We start from the raw sequence: 21,585 nt of genomic DNA, 5'->3' as shown, positions 1-21,585 counted from the left end.
TGCATATATATATATATGTAAATGGAAATAATCTAAATTAAGTAGCCGTTTTCCGTGCACTTTATTTAACTTCAGTTTGATTGGCAAGAGCCTTTCACAGTTAAAAAGGCTTGTTTTATATGAGTACATTTGGTTTATGATCATTTATCAATTTTCTTATAGGGAACAAATGGCCACAGAAATGTCAGAAATATTGTCTAGGTAGGTGAGAGGACGACACGAAATGAATCAATCATTTTATAGAAACAAATCACACATGAAATGGGTTGAATTATTATGAAATTAAAAATAATGCAATCTGGGTTTTTTCAAGTGATAAACAGATAAGTAAATTATGTCTTTCCGATAAATTTACACTATCACCACCTTTATTTCAACAATTATTTTTCTACGATTTTTATTGATTATATTAAAAAAAAAGTATAGTTCACGTACCCTGATATTTTGTGTAATTTTGTTAATGTTTTTCCAGCTTTCTTCTCTTTTCACCTTTGTGATAATAAAGCACTGGGCTCCACCTCTTTCAAAGGCATATTTCTACAAATTCAACACAGAGTTAATGAAGTTAGTTATGTCAACGTAATTGTTGATGCTTTTAATAAGAAAATATTCTAAATATAATTAATTTCAAATAAAAGCAGTTTTTAAAATTACCATGTTAAGAGCATATTAAAATGCCTCTTAAAACATCTAAACAAAAGGCCCTTCTGAGATTTCTTGAATGCTAATGCAGGATTTTGTGCACAATGCAGAAGGAAAGGAGAACACTGGTTGAGGTCTGAATACAATTCTGCTGGAACAGTCTCACACTAGCTGGTGCTAGAATACTAATTCTCCATTCAAAGAATTTGTTATAATGTCCTCCATATTAGTGAGTAATTAAAAAGTGTTTTATGCAACTTGAGGATGGAAATTACCTTTGACATTCATTTTCTGAAGCTTACATAAGAAGCAAAATTGTTCAGAGTTTTTAAAAGTTAGGCAGTTGTTAAACAAGCTACTAAGCTGTATTTATATAGTCTGAAGATGATCGATTTCATGTGATTGATGAGTTTTCCATTTGTAGCATTGATAATTGGAAATGCAGCTGTTAAATAAATTTGTTTCTTGCAGCGGTATTTCAAGAAAAGGAATAAACCATGTTGTGTGTAATTAAGTTAGTATGCAAATTGAAATGGCCAGATTGCATTGCATATATTGACATAGTTCCATTCACAATGGCCAATTTTTAATGTACAAAAATATGACAAAACTTCAGGGCAAAATCAGAAGCTCTGTGTTGTGGTTGAATTCAAAATGCAATACTTCTTTCTGCATACTTGTTAAACTGAATTTTTCTCACTTTTCATACACTGGAAACTTTTAACTTGAGACTGATTTTTTTAAATTTTTTTTTATTTTTAAAGTCTGAAAATATTGTTTACAATACATAACTCTTGGACTGAGCAGTGATTGTCAGGTGTGATGCTCCTCTTATTGCCAGACTGCTATGCTGAAAGTCATGTAGAAAACAAAAGACTGATCTGCAGAGTGCAGAGTAGTACTGCAATAGAAAGACTAAGCCATTCAATTGGATTAGGATTCTTAAAGATTACTAGTTTAACCAGAGATTGTATAGCCTAGTTCTGCTGCTCTAAATTATGTAGCAAACTCTTGAAGTGGTGGGTAGTGTTGCTAAATAAGGAAAATCCTTAGGATTTGTTAAATTAGGTTCAAGAAGTTTAGACTCTAGGCAGTGGAAAATATTTAGCAGCAATCCTTTAATGTCCTACAGGTATGCCAACAATAACAAAATATTAAAATATATATTTTGAAGGAGTTTGTCCAGTTATTTGTTTTACACTTATGAGTAGTGCTAAGTCAGAGCTAATTTTTTATGTCAGAATTCTCATGTACTATAACTGGAAGCTGTTTGTTGAGTCAGATTAGTAGTATGAGTAGGGGCATTATTAAACTGACACTACAATAAAACTAGTTTTAATTATATTGAAGAGATGGTGCAGTTAAGAAGAACATTTAGTTAAACAGATTGTTTTATTCTATGAACTTAAATTGCATTTGTTATCTCTGCTTTCAAAACTGATGTATGTGCATAAAGAAATTTTTCAGGTTATAATAGGTGTTTATAACCTGTTAATTAAAGAGGGAAAAATAAACGTCAAGGTTCAGAGTACCACGAGGGCTTTATGGAAAAATAAATGTTAAAATAGTATTCACTGGATTATACTTACTGTAATAATGTACCAGTCCCACAAAGATGTTATTGCACAAACAGACCTTCAAATGAAAAGGCTTGTTTTCTTCTGGTTTTATCTCCTGTGATTTTTTAATATGACATTGCATCAAGAATTCTGCTATCCTGCTAAAGATCTAGTTTCTTCTGAACAAATCCTCTCAGATCTCAAAAGATAATTCAATTTGCTTTCTGTTCTTAGTCATGAGTGTTAGTGGAGGTTGGTAAAATCATGTGTGTGTTTTTGAATTTCTTACTGTTCAAGTGTGCTGATCATCACTGAACGTTGGAGTGTTTTGAACTCCTTTTATATGCAAATAATCCATGGGAGGTTTGCCATTCCTAAGGGAGGGTTCTTCTACTTCTTATCCATACCATATTTATGGAAAAAAAATAAAATTCAAGTTTATCTTTACATGTAGTGTTTGTTTTGTACATGGAAACCTTGTACGCACTTTTAAAGATCATGGAGATTTTAGTAATAATTTCTCACTTGTATTTGCTGTTGACTTTCTTGTATATTACCTACATGATGAATACCTTTGGCCTTTGAAAAAACTGGGTTTGGATGACTCTATACTAATCAACCTTTCTTCTGTGTGGTATTCTTTACCTTGATATTTCTTGAGGACTCATATCCTTCCCAAATAAATGTTACTGTTCTCAGACAGCCATTATACAATTAATATAGAAATAATTTGATTTCTTCTCTCAAATTAGGCTTTTTTTAAAGACGCAGAATATTTCATCAACTTTTGGAACAAGGATTTTGTCCTAATCCAGTTTTAAAGAGCAGAGGAAGTGCCTTTTCTTCCTTCTCCTTGTTCTACTTCAGAAATATTTTTTCTTGTCTGTTTTTTGAATGGAACTAAAAATATCTATGGCTATTCTTTGTTTTCTCTTTTCTGCATCTTGGCTAGTACTAAGTAAAATGCACATCAGCATGGGATGAGATACACAGAGATAGAACATGCACCTTTTCACATATAAGCACTATTAATGACAATTCCTTTTAATTTCTAGGAGGCCTGTCAGATGACTATGTGATTTTTGGACATAAAATATGTTTTAATTTTCTCTTAATAATATGAACATCTTGAAAATAATGTGGTATTTTGCCTTTAAATTCAGTCTGTTTGCTACTGATTTTTGTGGCAATAAGAGTGATGCAGTGTTGATCATGGGATCTCTTACAACAGTTCCTGTTTAATACTTGAAAAAATACATATATATTTTTTAAATGATCTTAGGGGTCCTGCAGTGCAAGCCACAAAAGCTGCTGCTGGTACTAAGAAGCATGATCTCAGTAAGTGGAAATATGCAGAGCTTCGCGATACAATCAATACATCCTGTGGTAAGTGGAATATTTTCTGATTTGAGAAAGAGGTCAAGTTGCAGTTGCATGTTACTTTCTTCCTATAACACTGATAAAAACTTTATTCAGGTTTGAATTAATAACAAATTAATTTAAAAAATTCTGTTACCCCAAAAGCAGCAATAAATGAAGCTGTTTACATATTAAGGAAACAATTTCTTTTTTTCCTCTTTTAGTGATTATATATTTATGATAGTAAACTCTTGGACCATGAAATATGTATTATAATTTCTTAAATAAATTGTCTCAGATTTTTGTATTCCCACAAAGGGAATAATAGTTATTGTGCTTTACCTGGAATTTGTGTGTTCTAAGAAATCATTCGCTATCACTTCTTGCTGTCATCAGATCACAAAGAAAGCAAATATGTCATGTAAAGCACAGCATAAAATATTTTCTGTCTTGGATATTCAGATTGTTTGTTAATTTTTCCATCTTCTTTTGGGAAGCTCACAGTTGGGGCATTAATTACTTTTCCCCCAGTCTGAAGATAGAAACAGATAAGAATTATTCCTTTATTAGATACTACTGTTTCTTCCTGTTTCTCATTGAAAGCAGTTGGTTAACTTCTGATTTAAGATCCTTCTATTTTTCCCTGAATAGAAATTGGAAACAAATCCATTCTCTTATGCTGTTTTTACACATGCAAGCCTGGAGCAATGTTTTCACCTGACTAGGTGCTGCAGTAATACCTGGTGCTCACATGTGTTCATCCCTAGTGAAGCTGGTTTGGGTACTCTTAGATGACTAAGGAAAGAACCTTGAGATCATTCAATCTCTTTGTATAATGAAATTCAGCAAAATGAAAATATGCAAGTATATATACCTAGATATGAGCAGTCATATTGCTGGTTTTCTTTTTTACAGTTGCAGAAATAAAGTTCAGCAGTGAAATTTTATGTTTCTGTACTGCTTGTCTTGTGATAGTGTCAACTGGCAAATTTAGTGAACTAAGAGTTTTGTCACATTTCACTGCTCCAAATCCCCCAGTACAAAGCTGATTTAGGGATTGCCTTTACTCTAAAGGAAAGGATACATAGAATTCTGAGGTAATTTCTGGGCCATAAAATACAGACCCTGTGCTGCAGATAATGAAATTTATTATATTACATTTTAGCGTATTAGTGTTACAACTTGATCTCAAATTATATACCTATCAATATAAAAAAGCATTTAATAAATAATTTTTCTGATTTTTCTCACTCATCCCTTCCCTCCTCATTTTTGGGATAGATATTGAACTGTTGGCAGCTTGCAGAGAAGAGTTCCACCGAAGGCTAAAGGTGTATCATGCTTGGAAATCCAAGAATAAGAAACGCAATGCAGAAACAGAACAACGTGCTCCCAAATCAGTCACAGACTATGGTGAGGAGAGATAATTTTGTGTTTATAATCACTTTTGTGACCGTATTCTAAAGAAAACATTTCTAGAATCAATTTTGAGTTTGCTAGGTTGAAGGAAATTATTGGGGGTTTTAAGAGTATTTTTATGTCTATTTAAGGTAGCTACTTTGAAAAGATTGAAACTGGCAAATACTTTGCAGAAATTAAAATACTTTAATAGACCCAGATAACTGTGTTGAATAGCTCTCCCTGAAAGCTTTTCTTGCATCCAAGTCACATCTGTTAAAATTCGTTCTTGATATAGGCATTTTTGCTAAGTGTTCATTGCTGTGCTACTTTATTATTTCATAATATATAGCTATTTAGTTATAAATATAGATACTTTTAAAAGGTACTGATTTATCATTTACATCATGGTAAGCCTTACGTACATTAGCTTACATTCTCTTTTCAAAAAATTCTGTGAGTGCTGATATTGCAATTTTTGCTTAAGGGATTTTGTGTAGTCCCTGCTTTCCTATTAGTCCTTCATTCTGCTGATTTCACAGATGCATGTTTATTGTCAAAGCAATGTACTAATGAGAATAAGTGACTACCTTTCAAGCTCATCAAGAAAGTGTAGGAATTGCCATGTTTAATACTGCCAGACTGAAAATTCCGTGCCCAATTTCTGGAGTGCCATTTGCAGAATGGATTGTGTTCCTGCCATACAGTTGAAGCAAGAGGCAGAGGAAAGGGAAGATGGAGAGAAAGTGCTGTCCCCAGAGTCCCCTTAGCCTGAGATTAGAGCATTGTCCTGGGACATGGAGGATAAAGATCTCAGGTGCCCTACTTTCTCTCAGTTCATATACGAAGTTGTCTCCTTCCCCTTGATTCATTTACTGAGTGTGCATTGCTTGAGAATTTGAGGTTTTCGGGGAACTTCGGTACAGATATATGGCAAGTGAAATCTGAACCCCTGGAGAAGATATTACTAAAGAATGGGTCCTTGTGACTGTGCCCATAATGTGGTTTTAAGTGCTTAAGAAAGCTAATGACTGAAAAGGCAGGAAAAGGCACTTGAAGCACTTCTGCAAAGCGGTAAATTGCTTTGAGTTTGAGTTCACAAGTTCTCTGTGGAGCTAAATGGATAAAATACATATTCATGCACAGTGTTGCTGATGGGAAGTATCAAAGAGCAGAAAATCTTTGGATTTGTGCACACAAAGCTTGGAGTACTCATGTTCTCATCCCATGTATTCAGACATTTACAGCATTCTTATCAGTGGTTCTCATTGCATTTTTTTACTTTTCTTGAAATATACGGCATCATATTTGTGAAGAAAAGAACATTGTGGTTCAGAAGAAATTGATGGCAACCTATAGAGACTCTTAATGTCAGAATGATTCTTCCTATTCCAAATAATTATACTACATGGGCATTTCACATCTATGTATTATAGTGATCTGAGCAGGTAGTAAGAAGGGTTTCTGATTTCCTGGGTGCTAAAGCTAAAAGACTTTCTGGTGTCAGTAGATGTGTACTTCAAATGATGCAGTTTCTTCTTTCCATATCTTCATTGATGTAATACAATTTTACAGGTATCCTTTAATTAAATAAATACATTCAGTATAGAAGCTAAACACTGGTTTGTATATTATTATTGGAATAGGCAGATTCGGTATTCCAGAGGTTTGGAAAATTTTTTGTAGCAGAAATATCAAAAATGAAAAGTACTACATTAATTAACTAGTGGATTTGTCACAGCAATTTGTGCTTAGCATGTATACGACTGAGTTTTTGTGACTGACATCACAAATTATAGAAGTAATAAATTTCAAGATTAAATTCTGATGAAAATAGAGGTACAAAATTAATAGAAATACTTAGTATCTGTGTTTATTTTGCAACTAGAATTCCCAGTTGTGTATCATCAGCAGTGGTGAAAAATGTTGAGGTAATGAAACAGTAACTTTTAAAGGATCAGCACTTTTATGTTTTGTTCAACATGTAATATTTGTTCACAGATTTTGCACCATTTTTGAGCAACTCAAGTAAGTGGGGAGATGGTTATTTAAGCTAACCTTGAAGAATAGGAAGACTTGACAGCTTGATACTAACATTAATTAATCCAGTGTTTTGCTACACTTGTACATAGAATTTAATTGTGAGAATAATCTATTTTACAATTTGGCAATTTTATTCATTTGATGATAATTATACATTATTCTAGTAATTTACAAATGTACTTGTCTTCATGAAATCCTACCCATTTGAGCGGTAGTGGGAAGGGAGAATGAAATAACCTTTTTATGTGGATTATTTGAAGATATAATCTCCCATTTTTTCCATACCCCCTACAAAATAACTTGTTTGTTCTAATATTTTTTCACTGTCAGCATATGGCTTTTTGTTGTAGCAAAACTCTGTAATCAGTTTAATATAACATCTATTTTCCTAGCACACAAACTAACATTCAGGTGATGGTTTCTTCTGAATAAAGAAATTCAATTCCATAGCACTGAGAAACAGAGGCTATATTGGCTGCTTAGTGTTCCTGTCCTCTAGATTTGCTCTTGGATTTAGATATGCACAGGGGTAGAAAGGAGCCTTAGCAATTATTATTGCAGTGCAAAAAGTATTTGACAATACTAAAGCACTGATCTGCTCAGATAGGTGTTCAGACAATTTGTAGAAAATAGTATTAATTTCCTATAAACTGTGTCTTCCTGTAAGGTACATGTTTTATCAGAGTTGATGTAAAAAAGTAGCATTCACCTGTTAAAATACTGGTTTTCTTCTTCTCTTTGTTTATGCAGACATGGGGGAAAAAAGGGTATATGTTATGTATAACACATGGGGTTTTTTTAAGGTTCTCCTCTTCAGGCTCAGAATAACTATTTTTGCTTGAATCAAAGCAGAAGAAATTTCAAGTTGCAGTTGCTGGTCTATATTAATCTTATTCATGATTGTAAAAATACATTATTAAAAGTGATTGTTGTTTTTCATATTAAATATTAGCTCAGAAATTATCTTTGCTGCTCAGTAGACACTGAACAAAAATGGAATTCACTTCTAATTTTACTCTTTATGCTGAAACATGCAACTGTTAATACTGGCTCTCTTTTGTAGAGATGGCACGGATCCACTTTCAAAGTTTCTTAAACAGGGTATATGTAACAGTGGTGGTGTAAACCACTAAAACAAGTTCAGTACCAAATTTTTGCAGGAGGCAGTTAGTATAGGAAAGGATCTTCCTTGTAAGAGCATTTACTATTTAAAACTAATTATGATAGTGTGTACATACCATCAGGAAGTTGGATCAATTGATCAATTAACATACAGAGAGCTTTCATTTTAAAGAAAGTTTCTCTCTGGAAACTGAAATGTGTGGAACTCAGAGAGTCTAAAAATGCATATAGAAAATATTTACCAAAAATATATATGAAGCTTCAAAAAACTTCATATAACTCCGTCCCCTTTAGAAGTTTGCTTGGTTGATCTTAATGGTCTGAAATAAAGAATAAAGTAGTTCTGATGCCGGAGTTTAGCACACAGAAATCTAGGCAGAAAGTTATGTTTGGTGGCAGCTTTGTGATAAACAGTATTTGTTGTCAACATTTCTATTAACAAATTAGTAATTTCTAACAATATTATACACCTTTCTGTGTTGACTGTCAAAAATCTTCAAGTGATGTTTTGTGTTTTGTAACTTTAAATGCTTTACACCGTGTTCTTGTTTTACAAAGAGATTGACAGAACTAAAGCAGTTACTGATGAATGTTTCTGGTTTGTAAGACGTTTTATATGGGAAGTTTTACTTTAAATATTGATTTAAAGCAGAGTGCATTATTTTACTTGCTTTGTTTTGTCTAAACATTCCATTAAGCAACACATAGATAAAATAATCAACATGAGCCTTTCCTGACGTGTTGTAGCTGTCGTGATTAACAGAACGCACATTATATGAGATGGAAGTACTTTTTAGGTTTGATGAGACTTCAGCTGACCTTGAATTAGAGAGAATCTCTTGGGTTTTGGGGGTTTAGTTTGTTTTCTTGTTTGGTTAGTTGTTTTGGTTTTATTTTTTTTTTTTTTTTAGATTTGCTGATTAATCAAGCAAGTAGTAATATGGCTTTCTTGTTCTCTAATAATTTTTTATTTGCTTATTTTTGGGGCTCTCTTCTGTATGATAGCACAACAGAACCCAACAGCCCAGCTACCGAGCAGACAGCAAGAGATTGAAATGAACAGACAACAGCGTTACTTCCGCATTCCCTTCATCCGCCCCGCGGACCAGTACAAAGACCCCCAGAACAAGAAGAAGGGTTGGTGGTATGCACATTTTGATGGGCCATGGATTGCTCGACAAATGGAACTTCATCCTGACAAGGCACCCATTCTCCTTGTAGCGGGTTGGTATTGAAAGCAAAATTCAAAACTTTGAAAAGGTTCAGAGTTGGTAAGTTACTTTAGGAAAAGAGACTGAGGATACAAGTTTCCCAAGTTGTATCTTCTTTTTTTTTTTTTTCCTTCAGCAGTTCTTATCTGGGCAGAATTTGAGGATTTGGGACTGTTCTTAATGGCCAAACTTTTCAGAATACCATTTGGCCACATGTTCTACTTGTACACATGCTTCGATTTGGGAAGTCAGAGATAGAGTGGGAGTTCCGATGTAAATGTTTTTATTAAGTGCCCTCTGATTATTCTGAACTGGAGACAGCATGAAGATAAAACATCACAATTTATCTGGGAAGGTTCTACTCATCGTTGTATTGGTTTTTAGTTAGCTTTGAAAAATTACAACCAGTTTGTATCACAACAACTTGTGCATATGTTATATTGTATTTCCATAATATGAAGCTAATAGCAAGCTGATGCTTTTACCCTATTTATGCTACCTAATGTGGGAGAATAGCTTTTTAATCTTAAATGTCTAAAATAAAAACTAAATATTGCAATGGACAGTAGAGATTTGTCTGGTGGTGAAATATATCCAGCTTTTCTGGAGGATAATGAAATGGGGGGGGAGAAACACTGGAGAAATGCTGTTTATGGTTCTGTGTTTTTGTATTTAACTTAGAGACCAAGGAAAAGTCTATAACCAATTTGTTTCTCTTCAGTTATACCTTACTACCAACAGAAGTTTGTTTCCTGCAAATTATTTTTAATAGAATTTCTTACACCAACTGTTACTATTCAGTGTCAAAGCCCATAGCTAAAAGTAGCACTGCTGTCCTGAGTACCACATTCAATGGATCACTTATTAAAAATAAGATTATAATTTAGTGTTTGAACTGCACCCATCATTTTGTTGGATTCCCTACGTTAGTCCCATTTGGTAAATGCTGTTTGTTTTGCATGGGAGGCTGACAGATTAGTTGGTCAAAAGTCTGGAGTTCTTAGTTGCTTTGCTACATTTAAACAAATAGTAACAGCAGTTTGCTGTGAAATGGCCTAAAACTGAAAGTATATATAAAACAAATGCAGTTGTCAGCCTGTAATGGATTTCAGGAGAATATATCAAGATGCTGATCTTTTCACTTCTTTCCTTTGTTCTTTTTTGCTCACTTTTTAAGCACAACTTTGTCAATTGCAACATGTGATACTAGTTTATTGTGATACCTTTGTGGTGCTCTGTGTAACAAAAAAACCAAACCAAAAAATATTTATCTGACAACTTATTTCCCCATAAGCTCTGAAACCTTTTAACAAACCAGAGCTTCAGAGATGGACTCTAATTAACAAAGATCTAATCTGTTTTATGGGACTTTTGAATGATGTTTTATTTTTCCCTTTACCATTTCAGGTAAGGATGATATGGATATGTGTGAGCTTAATCTTGAAGAGACTGGGTTAACCCGAAAGCGAGGTGCTGAAATTTTGCCGAGACAGTTTGAAGAAATTTGGGAGCGCTGTGGAGGTATCCAATATCTTCAAAATGCAATTGCAAGCAGACAAGCTCGTCCTACGTACGCTACGGCGATGCTGCAGAACCTGTTGAAATAAATTGGCATTTTGCACAGTAGTGTTCGAGATGAGAACCCTTGCCTGTGATACAAAGGGAAGAGTTCCTCTGGGCAACAGAGGACGTAAACATTCTATAATCATATTAGAGATGTTTAATATAAAGTGAACAGGTTTTATTAATCACATGGTTTGTTAATTTGTACTTTATGATGTTTAATTTCTGTAGTGAACTTTACTAGGTATGAGGACCTTGAAGAAACTTCAGTCAGTGTAGTTTGTTGCATTTTGTTTATATGTTTTATTTTCTTTAACAGTTTCTGTTAGAACTCTTAACACTTCTAAGCAATCTGTCTTTACTCGGGTACATATTACAAAGAACTGCATTGCAACCACCTTTTTATAAAATTCCTGCTTCAAAACACTGAATAGTTGGCTTCAAGTGGTCTAGTAAAGAGGATATGCTATTTCTAATAACTGGAATTGTGAGGCCTTAGCTTTGACTTCTGTTACGGAGAAGTTGGAGTATACTTTTATATAATCTGAGACATTTTATGTCCTGATTTGCAAACTGGTTAGTGTCTGTATTTAGTTGTTTTTTTTTTTCAGAACCTGATGGGAAATTCTCCTAAACTTGAGACCCATAAATTCCTATTTAATCCATTCTCTGTCTTGGTTTAAGAGAAATGGTTTTCTGTACATTCTCAGAAGAGCATTCATATGTATCAATATAGTGTAATATTGGAGGTCCTCAAAGAATGTACTGCTCATTAGGGCTTATACCACTTCTTACTTTCTTTCTCTTTTTTCTGTTTCAGTAGAAATTTGGTTTAGACTTATTTTTCTGACCGCATTTCCATTAGGAACTCTTGGACAGTTTGTTTAGCCAGGTAGTGTAATTTCAAAATATTATGCAAAATTGTCCAAGCCTTGTATCTGGAGGTATATAAGATTAAGGATAGGATAAGGGAAATACGTTCAGCTTTTTTATGTCAGTATAACTTAACTGAATATTGAGGCCTGAGCCTCAGACATTGTGTTTATTTTAATTGTAACAAGATATACAAGGTCTCTACCTTTCGTTAGAGCGTGTAAAACATTGGTCTAATGACATAATGCTGATATCATCTTAATACTATGTGCTAATTAAATAGCTACAAATTTTAGTATACTGAAATACCATAGCAATTTGGACACTACTCTGAGCTTTGTCATAATCTCTTCTGTCAAGTTTCATAGCTTGTAACAGTTCCCTTATTAAGCAGTTTGTTTTGGGAGTTTTTTTGGGTGGGAATTGTTAATTTCATACAGTTTTAAGATGCATCTCTTTCACTTACGTGAACATTGTTTTACTATGCTGGCCATTATTTCAACAAATTAAACTTGACTATTTATTATCTCTCTAATAGGAATTCAAAATATAAGTAGTTTGATGTCCAATTACTTATTTAACCTGATTCAAAAATGAAGTCTTGCTCTTTTAAGTGACAAATTTTGTTTACACTATAAGAAGATTTCCTCAGTCTTTACTCAGTTTGAAACCTCTTGGAAATGTTAATTTTCTAATGCATAAATATACTTAATAATTTTCAAGAGGTACAGTTCTGTAGCACAGAGAGAGCTCCTGATGCTGACCTTAGACTGTGGTTGTATGCCACAGTCTGCTTGTTGTTATAAATACACTCCTTACTATAATACTTGTGGAGATATTCAGTAGTAGTTAACTCTGTACAGACCCACTGCATCAGGGAATCTCAGCTTCTGCTACATACCCACTCAGCCTCTTGCAAACGAGGAAATGTTTTAATTTTACCCAAACTCTTCACTAAAACTATAATTTGTCTGGAAGATGAAAGCAGAGGTGCATCAGACTGCTGGCTAGCAAGTTGTGTGCAAACCTGTACACTGTTGCATGAATTTAAAGGTGCAGCTTAGGAAATTTAGGTTACTGGTTTAATGTGTTACTGCATTGGAACCGAAGTTTCACAACTTCCAGTCTCTGGAAATTTAACACTGCAGGAAGCTGTGCTCGCTCACGTGATCCCAGAAGGAAAATCATTGAACTGACCTGTGTTTATTACTGTCAGGATTTAGCTGCTTGACTTAACATGTTCAGTCCCAGTGTATGTGTGTATATATATATGTGTGTGTGTGTGTATATATATAAAACCATGGATCTTATGAGACTGAACATAGTAAGCAAGGAACCTCATTACTTAAGTGTGTGTCTGTTTATACACATATATAAGCTTAAATATTTCAGTAAATATGTGTGTAAACATACCTGTGGGGAACTTAAAATGAATAAAATTAACTGAATTTTTCCAATCTGTACCTTTGATTATGCTAGGATTACCTTGACTGGCATCAGAAAGAAAATTTGTTCTTCAGAATGGGGTGTGTGGGAATTTTTGTTAACTAAATGACTAAAAAATATAGCTATTGGGAAAATAAAATGGACTTTAAAATTAGTGGAAGAGGGTCTGGTGGTTGGGCGTTCTCAAATGAGATATTCCCACCTCTCTGCAGTACTCCAGAAGTATGACTGAGGCAAGCTGAAGATACATTCCAGAAATCCTAGTTTGCACAGTAGCAGGCTGCTTTTTTTTTATTATTGTTATTATTATTTTTCTTTCTCTGCACCAAAAGCAGCATCTGCTCTTAGTTTTACTGATCTTTCTGTGCAACAAAATTAATTTTCAGTTAGTTTCAGACTATTTTATTTTTTCTTACATGTCAAGCAATGTTCATTTGCTTACAAATTATTTCTGTGATCCCATTTACTGTGTCAGATAAATATACAATTGGTTGATTTGGAGAGGAAATAAAAAAAAAGGGAGAGAGGGAGTTCGACTGTAGTATGACCTAATGCCCTTCTGATCTGTGGTTATAGAGAAAAATTTAGTTTGTTTTTTAAAGCACATTGGCTGGTTCTCTCTGTGTTTGATTTTTTTAAAAAAATAAATTCTTCCTGCCTATCAGTGAACCTGTTTGCTATAGTTGAGATCTGCCTGAAGCAGTCCACAAAACAAAGGAGAGGAAGAGAATCACCACACTAGGCTACATTCCTGACTAGGTATCCCTGAAATATCCATTTTCTTAAGAATGCTACTTTGAAGATCATAACGTCGTTAAATACTTATCTTTCATCCACTGAGAAGATTGTTTTTCTTAACTTAGTTTAATCCTTTGGGTTTTTCTCAAAAATCTTTATTTAAAGTTTTTAAATGACCTCCTAATACTGTACTGAAAATTAAAAATAAAAAATAAACACATTCCATGTTGAAATCTCACTTGTATCTTCTTACCATTTTGTCTTTGAAGATTTAAAGCATAATAAATAAGGGTAAATTAAGTTATGAGAAGGGTAAAAGGATTTCTGTGCTGGAACTCCCTGCTGCTTTTCTGTCAGATGTTTTTGATGCTTACTTTTCAAAGTTTTACTTTAGTGAAGGTTTTGTCTTTACTTTCTAAGGTGTTTCTCCAAAATGACATTCTGATATTAAAAAATTCTGATTTTTTTACTTTTAAGTTTCATCCTTAATTTCTCAGTATTTATTAAAACAAATATCTTTACTTTTATTACTATTTTTTTAACATTTATTGCTATCACTTTCCATGTATCTATAATTTGCTATGCTGTGTATTCTTTGCATATGTTTCATTTTTCATGACAGTCAGTGACTAGTGAAAACAATTCTACTGCTTTGAGTTTGTATGCTGCAGGGGAAACTTTATGTCTGAGATGGAGAAGTTTTGTGGGTTTTGCTTGTTTGTTTTCCCCTTAAAAAGAGTCTTAGAAAACTTTCTTGTCTTATGGACCAGATCAGAGTGGTAGTTTTTTAACATAAAAAGATTCAAGTAATTTGGGCTTTGTTATCTAGGAAATGTAATTTTGTTTCACTTTCCTTATGGCTTTTATCTCCAGCTGTAATTTTACATCCGTTTTAAGGTAATGTGATATGTTTTAGTTTGAGATTAAGTACCAGTTCAATTCCCAGTGAAATTTTCAAGTAAATAGTTTTATTATGTTTTATTGAAATACAAAAGGCTTACGTCCAGCAAATATATTTGGTAATTAATAGTTGAGAGTGATAAATACAATCATGAATAATCATTATTAAAAGACACATTTTAAAACTACTTACTTTTTAATCTGGCTAGTGATAACTAGTATGACTTGAAATACACTAAACACATACAAAAATACATTTGTAATGGAAAAAAGATGGAATGCTATCAGCATTCTTAATGTATTCTTAGCTTACATGAGCAATAATGAAAAGCTAACATTTGTTGGCAGGGATGACTTCCAGTGCCCTGCAAGAAATATTTTTAAAGTAGTTTTATTCTGAAGTGTTACTGGGTAAAACCACATCTTAGGTTTCTTCTTTATTTTTTTTTCTACTTAAATAAAGTAAGTAAAAATACTATTTCAGCTGTAGAAACTCAACCTTGTATTCTTGGTGCTTTGCCTTCATTCGTACACTATCACCAGTTTCGGTGGTTTTGCAGGCAAATCCGTGCAGTTAGTTGTTTGGAATTCGTAAACAGTTCTTCTGAGTGTACATAATAAGGTAAACTAAAGTTCAGTCTTTGCTGTGGTAACTGCGCGGTACGAAGAGAGAAGAATTGTTGCTGAAATCAGCTGCTGTCCCAAATACACAAAAGTTTCACATCTGAATGAGGACCTGTCATCCAGAATAGTCATGAACTTTGTCAAAGCTCAGTTTGAGCTGTAAGTACGACTTCTGGTGTGCACCAAGCAGGAAACAGTGCCTGAATATTGTACAACACTGGTGCAGGATATAAATATTATAGATATACTCAAGAAACAGATGCTCAAGGTAAAATAATGCTCATACTTGAATCAAGATTGTGGATTTGTAGTGCATAAATTAATAAGCCTACAAAATACTTAAAGGCTACCCGATGTCTGCTTAGATTTCTTCTACAAAAACTGACAGTAACTTCTCAAAATTATTTGTGTGCATACTGAGTTTAAAGTGTACACAATCATGTGCAATTCTAATCTACTTTTTACCAGGAGGGTGCTTGTGAATGTAAATACCTTGTTCTGAAAAGATGAAACTCCAGGTATTGTGCCTCAGCAAAAAGTTTGAAGTCTTAGGATAATCTGATAGTTTCACTGTCACCAGAAATTAAGCAGTTAAGTGTATATGTACATATGTATAAACAATGTTCATAGAAACCCTTAAAAAAATTAATTCCAACTTGTGTGTGATTTGCAATGTGAGCATTGTAGGGAGAGAATAAAGAAGTTCCCGGATGCTTTTAATGTGTCCTTTGGTCAATGACAGTTCGTATTTCTGTTCACCACTTACATTAGTGTGTGTAAGGAAGGTTAATAAAAGGGTATGGAAATATGGTGAAGTTCCATTGACAAATGTTGAAAAATGTCATGTTTCAGCAAAATCTGTTTCTAGCACTCGGCTCTTAAATAAAACCGTTAAGACCTGTAAGCACTGGATGCTTAATGCATGCATCTTAACAATTATGACTTCCTACCAGGTAAATTTTAGACACTGTATAATAGCTGCTCAACTTGGTCATGTTGCTTTTCTTCAGTAAAACAATTTTTTTAATGTGTCCTGATTTTAGAGCCAAAACATTATATCTTTAGGAATCCTTGAATTTTTTTCACGTGTATAATCATCCTGAAGTCCACCCTTAAATAATGCAGATCTTCTTTTTTGAATACCTGTAAGAGAAAGTCTTGTAAGACGTTTGAAAAACATTGTTTAACTTGAAAATGTACACTATGTATCTAGTGCTAATAGGGAAGGTCACACTAACACCTGTTGAGATAATGTCTAGTTCATTGTAAGGGCAATTGAGCCTGGAGAAGAGAAGGGTCCAGGGAGACCTTCTAGTGGCCTCCCATTACCTGAAGGGGGCCTACAGGTAAGACAGAGAACTTTTTACAAGGGTATGTAGTGACAGGACAAAGGAGGAATGGCTTCAAACTGAAAGAGAGTGGGTTTAGATTAGGTGTAAATAAATTATTTCCTGTGAGGGTGGCAAGGCACTGGAAAAGATTGTCCAGAGAACTTGTGGATGCCCCATCCCTGGAAGTGTTAAAGATTGTTAGTTTTTTGACTATTTACTAATTGGGCTAAAACCTACCCAGCCAAACCCCCCTCTGACAACTAAGCTTTGCAATAATTTTCCATGTAGTGATTCTGTAAATAAACTGGAGACATTTTTTATGTTTAGAAAGGAACTGAAGGTTATTTTAGCTTCTGCTGGAACTTTATGCCTATTTTCAAATATGCCTTCATAAATACAGAGCTGTACTTATTGTAGATAATATGTCCTAAAAAGCTGTCACTGCTTTCACTGTGTATAGCAAAACAGAATTTAATTATTGGAATCCTCAGTTTGGCCTATGAGTCCTAGATATCTGTGTCCTCCAGAAAATTCATATTCAAAAGTGCCATCTTCTGTTTTAAAAATTCTAATCTGAAAGGAGCTTTTTAGATTGTGATATCAAAGTGGTCCTCTTAGTTTCAGCTCATGAAAGCTGTTCTTCATAATTTTTTTCCCTCCATTGCCTTTTTTAAATTATTAAAAATGTGTTGACCATAAGGGTGATGTAAACAGTCATTGTGAATGTAAGTAACAGTGAAAAAAAGCCACCTAATTTTTTGAACCTATTTCAATTTTCTTGTTGCCTGACTTCCCAACTTCCCACTAAATTAATTTATTTAACTAGATCTTGAGAAGAGCTTTGTCTGTATACTTCTTACAGTTCAAATAGTCTTGATGACAAGGTCTGATTTTCTTTCACAGATGTGCCCTTTTATTACTTTAATAAAATATTTAGTGCTTTTCTATGCAGTAATTTTAAGTAGTTTAGGTAGTATGAAAATTTAGTTGTCTGAATTACCCACAGGCACATTTTAAGATGGGTGTAAAATTGCAAACTTCAGTGCTTGTGTTTTATATAAGCAGTGAAACCAATTCATTCTTGAGCTTTTCCAAAGTGCTGCTCCCCGCTGCTTTGTCCATTTCCATCTCTGCATTCCAGTCCCCCCATTTTCACCTCAGTCTATAACTGTGACCTGGAGTACTTGAAGAGACCAGACCTGGGTATGATGAAGATCAGTGAAAATAATCTTCCTATATGGCATCATTACTTGCTCCTTTATTTACATACCAATAAACATGTAACGAGCCAAAGATTCATGTAGGTGGTATCCTGTCTCCCATAGTATTCAGGTAATGCCAGGGCAGTCCTGTACTGATATTCCCCACAATAACAATGGGTACTAACAACTATAGCAAAACCTTTTGGTTCCTAACTGGACTGGGATTCAGAAAAATGAAAACAGCAAAGTGAAGGCTTTTTTTCTACCTCTCGAGAGGGCATACTCAGATACATCAGAAGTAAGAAACAATCTGACAATTTTAGAGAAATTTTTCACTCAGCTTTTCTCATTTTTGTCAACTTTTTCCCCCCACAAAGATACAAGAAGTTTGAACTTGAAATAATATTTGAGGTATGAGCAATATGCTGCTCAAATTAGAATTCCTACTCGTTCAAAATCTATGTAGCTTAACCTAGCTCAAGTTATTTTTATATAATCTTTAATTTTTAACATTTTTATATTGCTCCTCCCATTTGGTTTGCATTTTGTGTTACTTTGTCATTTTAGATATTCCTTCTTCCTTCGTGTGTTCCAGTGACTGCCACATTAGCACATGGTTATACAGAATATAACTTTGTTGCATAAAAACACTTAAGAAGAAATTGTTGTCAGATCAAGCATCCAAAAAATGTGAGTTTTTCTTTGTACAAAATTACTACAAAGAGGCTTCCTGGTAATATTGACAAATGGGAAACAAAAAATTTTTAAAGTTCCACAAACCTTGGTTTTGTCTGGCTGATGCTGGAAACGAAGAATTTCAGGGACTAACTTGTCAGTCTTGGCTTTGTAAACTGGCCTGGTGACCTACAAGAGTAAGAAAAAACCAAAATGTCAAACCACTAATTATTTCACTAAATCACAAAAAGCACTCAGATAGGATGGACCACCAGAGCCATGCAAGAGAGCTGTAAGAAAAGCAGTTCTGTAGTCCTGTTATGAAACCTACACAGCAGTAAATGTGGGAAGCAATGAATGCGTTAGTATTTTCAGTTCTGAAGTTGCCAAGCGAGAGAATAGGTTCAAGTTTGGTTTAGTTGTGGAGTTAATACTTGAAGATGGACCTGTTATTTCAAGTGGGGCTGTTTGCTGAGGGGTAAGAGAAGGATTTTCATGCATTTTACCTCCAGGCTGAATTGTGTTTTCAAGTTCGTGTAATGCTTCATGGTCAGTGATCTCTGAGGAACTGAGACAAGCACTTACACTGCAAGCCGTGTGACAAAAACTAGATATGGGTTCATCGTGTTCAAAAGCAGGATTAATCCTTACAGCATTTTCTGAATTGCAGCTGCTGAGAGTAGGCCTTCTACAATGCAGAACATTTTTGTTTAGGTAAGATTTTAAATTGCAAAAGAAACAAAAGGAATATTTTGAAATTTGAAGAAAAAGATTGTGAGCAGCTTACTGCAAATTAGAGTTTCTTTTGCATTTTCTTCTTAACTTAATAATTAAAATGATGAAAAGAAAAGCAAGGCTTAGTAAGCCAAGAACGAGAGGTTTAAAAATGAAGGGTTGTGTGGGTTCTGGAGCAAATTTGGCACAGCGCTGTCCTTGGTAAAGCTGGTGTCTACGTACAGGGCATCTAAAATAAGGAGAGGAAGACAAAAAATGAAAACAAAATCTGCAATTAATTATGAGCACATTATTTCCACTACAATTAGTTGCTATGTATCTGCATGAAAATAATGTGATTGATAATAAGGGAAAGATAATATTCTTACATTCATGAGAGTGTTAAATAGACACTGGTATATTCTTTGTCAACCTACAAATTTTAGGGAAATCATGCGTTTTAAACATCTCTGACAAGTTTCTAACCCCACAGGTGAAATTGAAATAATATTTGAGTTTTAGAACCTGAGAAGTTCAGATGTATTTTAAGGTAATGTCTGAACATATCTTTGAAGCCTATATTCTGCGTACTGGTGATTTCACTCTGAGTAGCAAGGCCTGACATAAAAATTCTACTACAAATAGATGGGACACTACTCCTCATGATAGAACAAGAGGAAATGGCCTCAAGCTGAATCAGGGGAAGTTCAGGTTGGACATCAGGTAAAATGTCTTCACTGAAAGGGTTGTCAAGCATTGGCATGAACTATGCAAGGAAGTGGTTAAGTCACCATCCCCAGAAGTGTTCAAGAAACATCTGGGCGTGGCACTCACTGCTATGGTTTAGTTGACACACTGGTGTTCAGTCAAAGGTTGGACTTTATGATCTTGGGGTTTTTTTCCAACCTTAATGAATCTATGATTCTATAAATAGCTCCCTTTAAAGCAAGGGAAGACTGCCACACTTTATGTGAGAACACAGGGTTTCCAGTTAGTGCAAAAACTAAGATGGTGCTGTGTGAATTCACCCACAAAACAAGGGCAAATAGTCGGCCATAATTTTCTCTCTCTCACTGTACAAGTTTGCACAAGCTGTCAGGATGAGACTGGGGGTAAGTTTGTAACTTGCTATAATTCACTAAAATTTTTGCTCATTATTTTTAATCCTTTTGTAATTCCACATGATAGTTTGGTTATTACTGTACATCAAGTCAGGGCTTTTCTAAAAGGAAAAAGTTTTATTTTCCTTAGTGCATCAGTCTTGGAGGAGTAGGCTGTACCCCTTGCTACCTCAGTAAAGTTTGAAGAGGACCTTTGTAGCTCACAGGCTGATTCCTAGTACAAAATACTTCAGCTACCCTAGCGTGACTCTGCAAGTCAGGAATTTGGCAGTAACTGTGGTGAATTCAATATAATCTTCTATTAATCTTTCTGTGATGGCCACTGAAGGAAATGGATTATGGCAGTATTGTTGTTACAGTGAAATTATCGTATGAATAATTTGCTCAGTGGTCTTATTTTTTTTACATTAATCCTAAGATAGACATTAAGCTAGAAGACCTATCATTAGCCTAGTCAAGTCAATATTAAGAGAGAATAAACAAATGCAAGAATTTTAACTTGTTTTATACTGATACATGTGGCTGGTCAGCTACTGTGTGTGCGCTGAATATACAGTTTCACATAATGCTCTGGATTGTCTAGTCTTAAAGTGAGAAGAAACTTGATCCTTTAAAACAGAATTAATATGTTCAAGTACTGTGTAGTTTTCAATATTGACTTAAGATAATTTTGTGTGAAAATTCTTAGGGAATATATTTGCAGTTAGGAGGACCTGCTAATCTTCAAGTCTTTCCCAGAAAGCCCTGATAGCAGCCTCAGCCCTAATGTGCTTTATTGGGTGGTCTGGAATCAGAGTAGTCCTCATTGATGTGTTTATATGAATATAGATTTTAATACATCTTAGGAAAATGTAATTTCTTAAAATACTACTATATAATCAGTATCCAAACCATGAATGTGCTACTGCATTTTTCCCATATATATTTGGAAATGCATGGCTTTGTGTGTGTCATCTCTGCCAATGATGCTGAATTTCCAATAAATTTCTAAAAAGTAACTTTTCTAAAAAGTAACTAGGTCATGGTGTTCTGTGCGTCCTAACAGGCTGAAATGGATTTAGCTG

At 34.2% G+C, this 21,585-nt stretch overlaps 2 protein-coding genes across 6 annotated transcripts in view; one reads left to right on the top strand and one right to left on the bottom strand.

Annotated features, from left to right (window-relative positions):
* The window catches only part of MYO6 (myosin VI), a 108,415-nt gene extending 92,226 nt beyond the window's left edge, over positions 1–16,189 (top strand). For 2 of the 5 annotated variants that reach the window (XM_027713573.2, XM_039379138.1), the window contains 5 exons: positions 3,484–3,587; positions 4,842–4,973; positions 6,960–6,986; positions 9,129–9,347; positions 10,742–16,189. In XM_027713573.2, coding sequence (XP_027569374.1) covers positions 3,484–3,587; positions 4,842–4,973; positions 6,960–6,986; positions 9,129–9,347; positions 10,742–10,941 — 682 coding nt within the window. In that variant the 3' untranslated portion in view covers positions 10,942–16,189. Of the gene's footprint in view, positions 1–162; positions 202–3,483; positions 3,588–4,841; positions 4,974–6,959; positions 6,987–9,128; positions 9,348–10,741 lie in introns of all 5 variants that reach the window. The other 3 variants (XM_027713571.2, XM_027713572.2, XM_027713574.2) reach the window with 3 other exon arrangements.
* A 2,824-nt stretch (positions 16,190–19,013) lies between these two features.
* The window catches only part of IMPG1 (interphotoreceptor matrix proteoglycan 1), a 53,120-nt gene continuing 50,548 nt past the window's right edge, over positions 19,014–21,585 (bottom strand). The window contains exons 16-17 of the mRNA XM_027713575.2: positions 19,474–19,650; positions 19,014–19,374 (exon numbers count right to left, since the gene is read on the bottom strand). Of these exons, the coding sequence (XP_027569376.2) occupies positions 19,014–19,374; positions 19,474–19,650 (538 nt within the window). The remainder of the gene's footprint in view (positions 19,375–19,473; positions 19,651–21,585) is intronic.

The sequence above is a fragment of the Pipra filicauda genome, unplaced genomic scaffold, assembly GCF_003945595.2.
Source record: "Pipra filicauda isolate LSUMZ 115617 unplaced genomic scaffold, ASM394559v2 scaffold157_size4220110_pilon, whole genome shotgun sequence".
NCBI classification, from domain to species: domain Eukaryota; kingdom Metazoa; phylum Chordata; class Aves; order Passeriformes; family Pipridae; genus Pipra; species Pipra filicauda.
The sequence above is the reverse complement of the archived record's forward strand: the minus strand, read 5'-3'. Positions and strand labels throughout refer to the sequence as shown.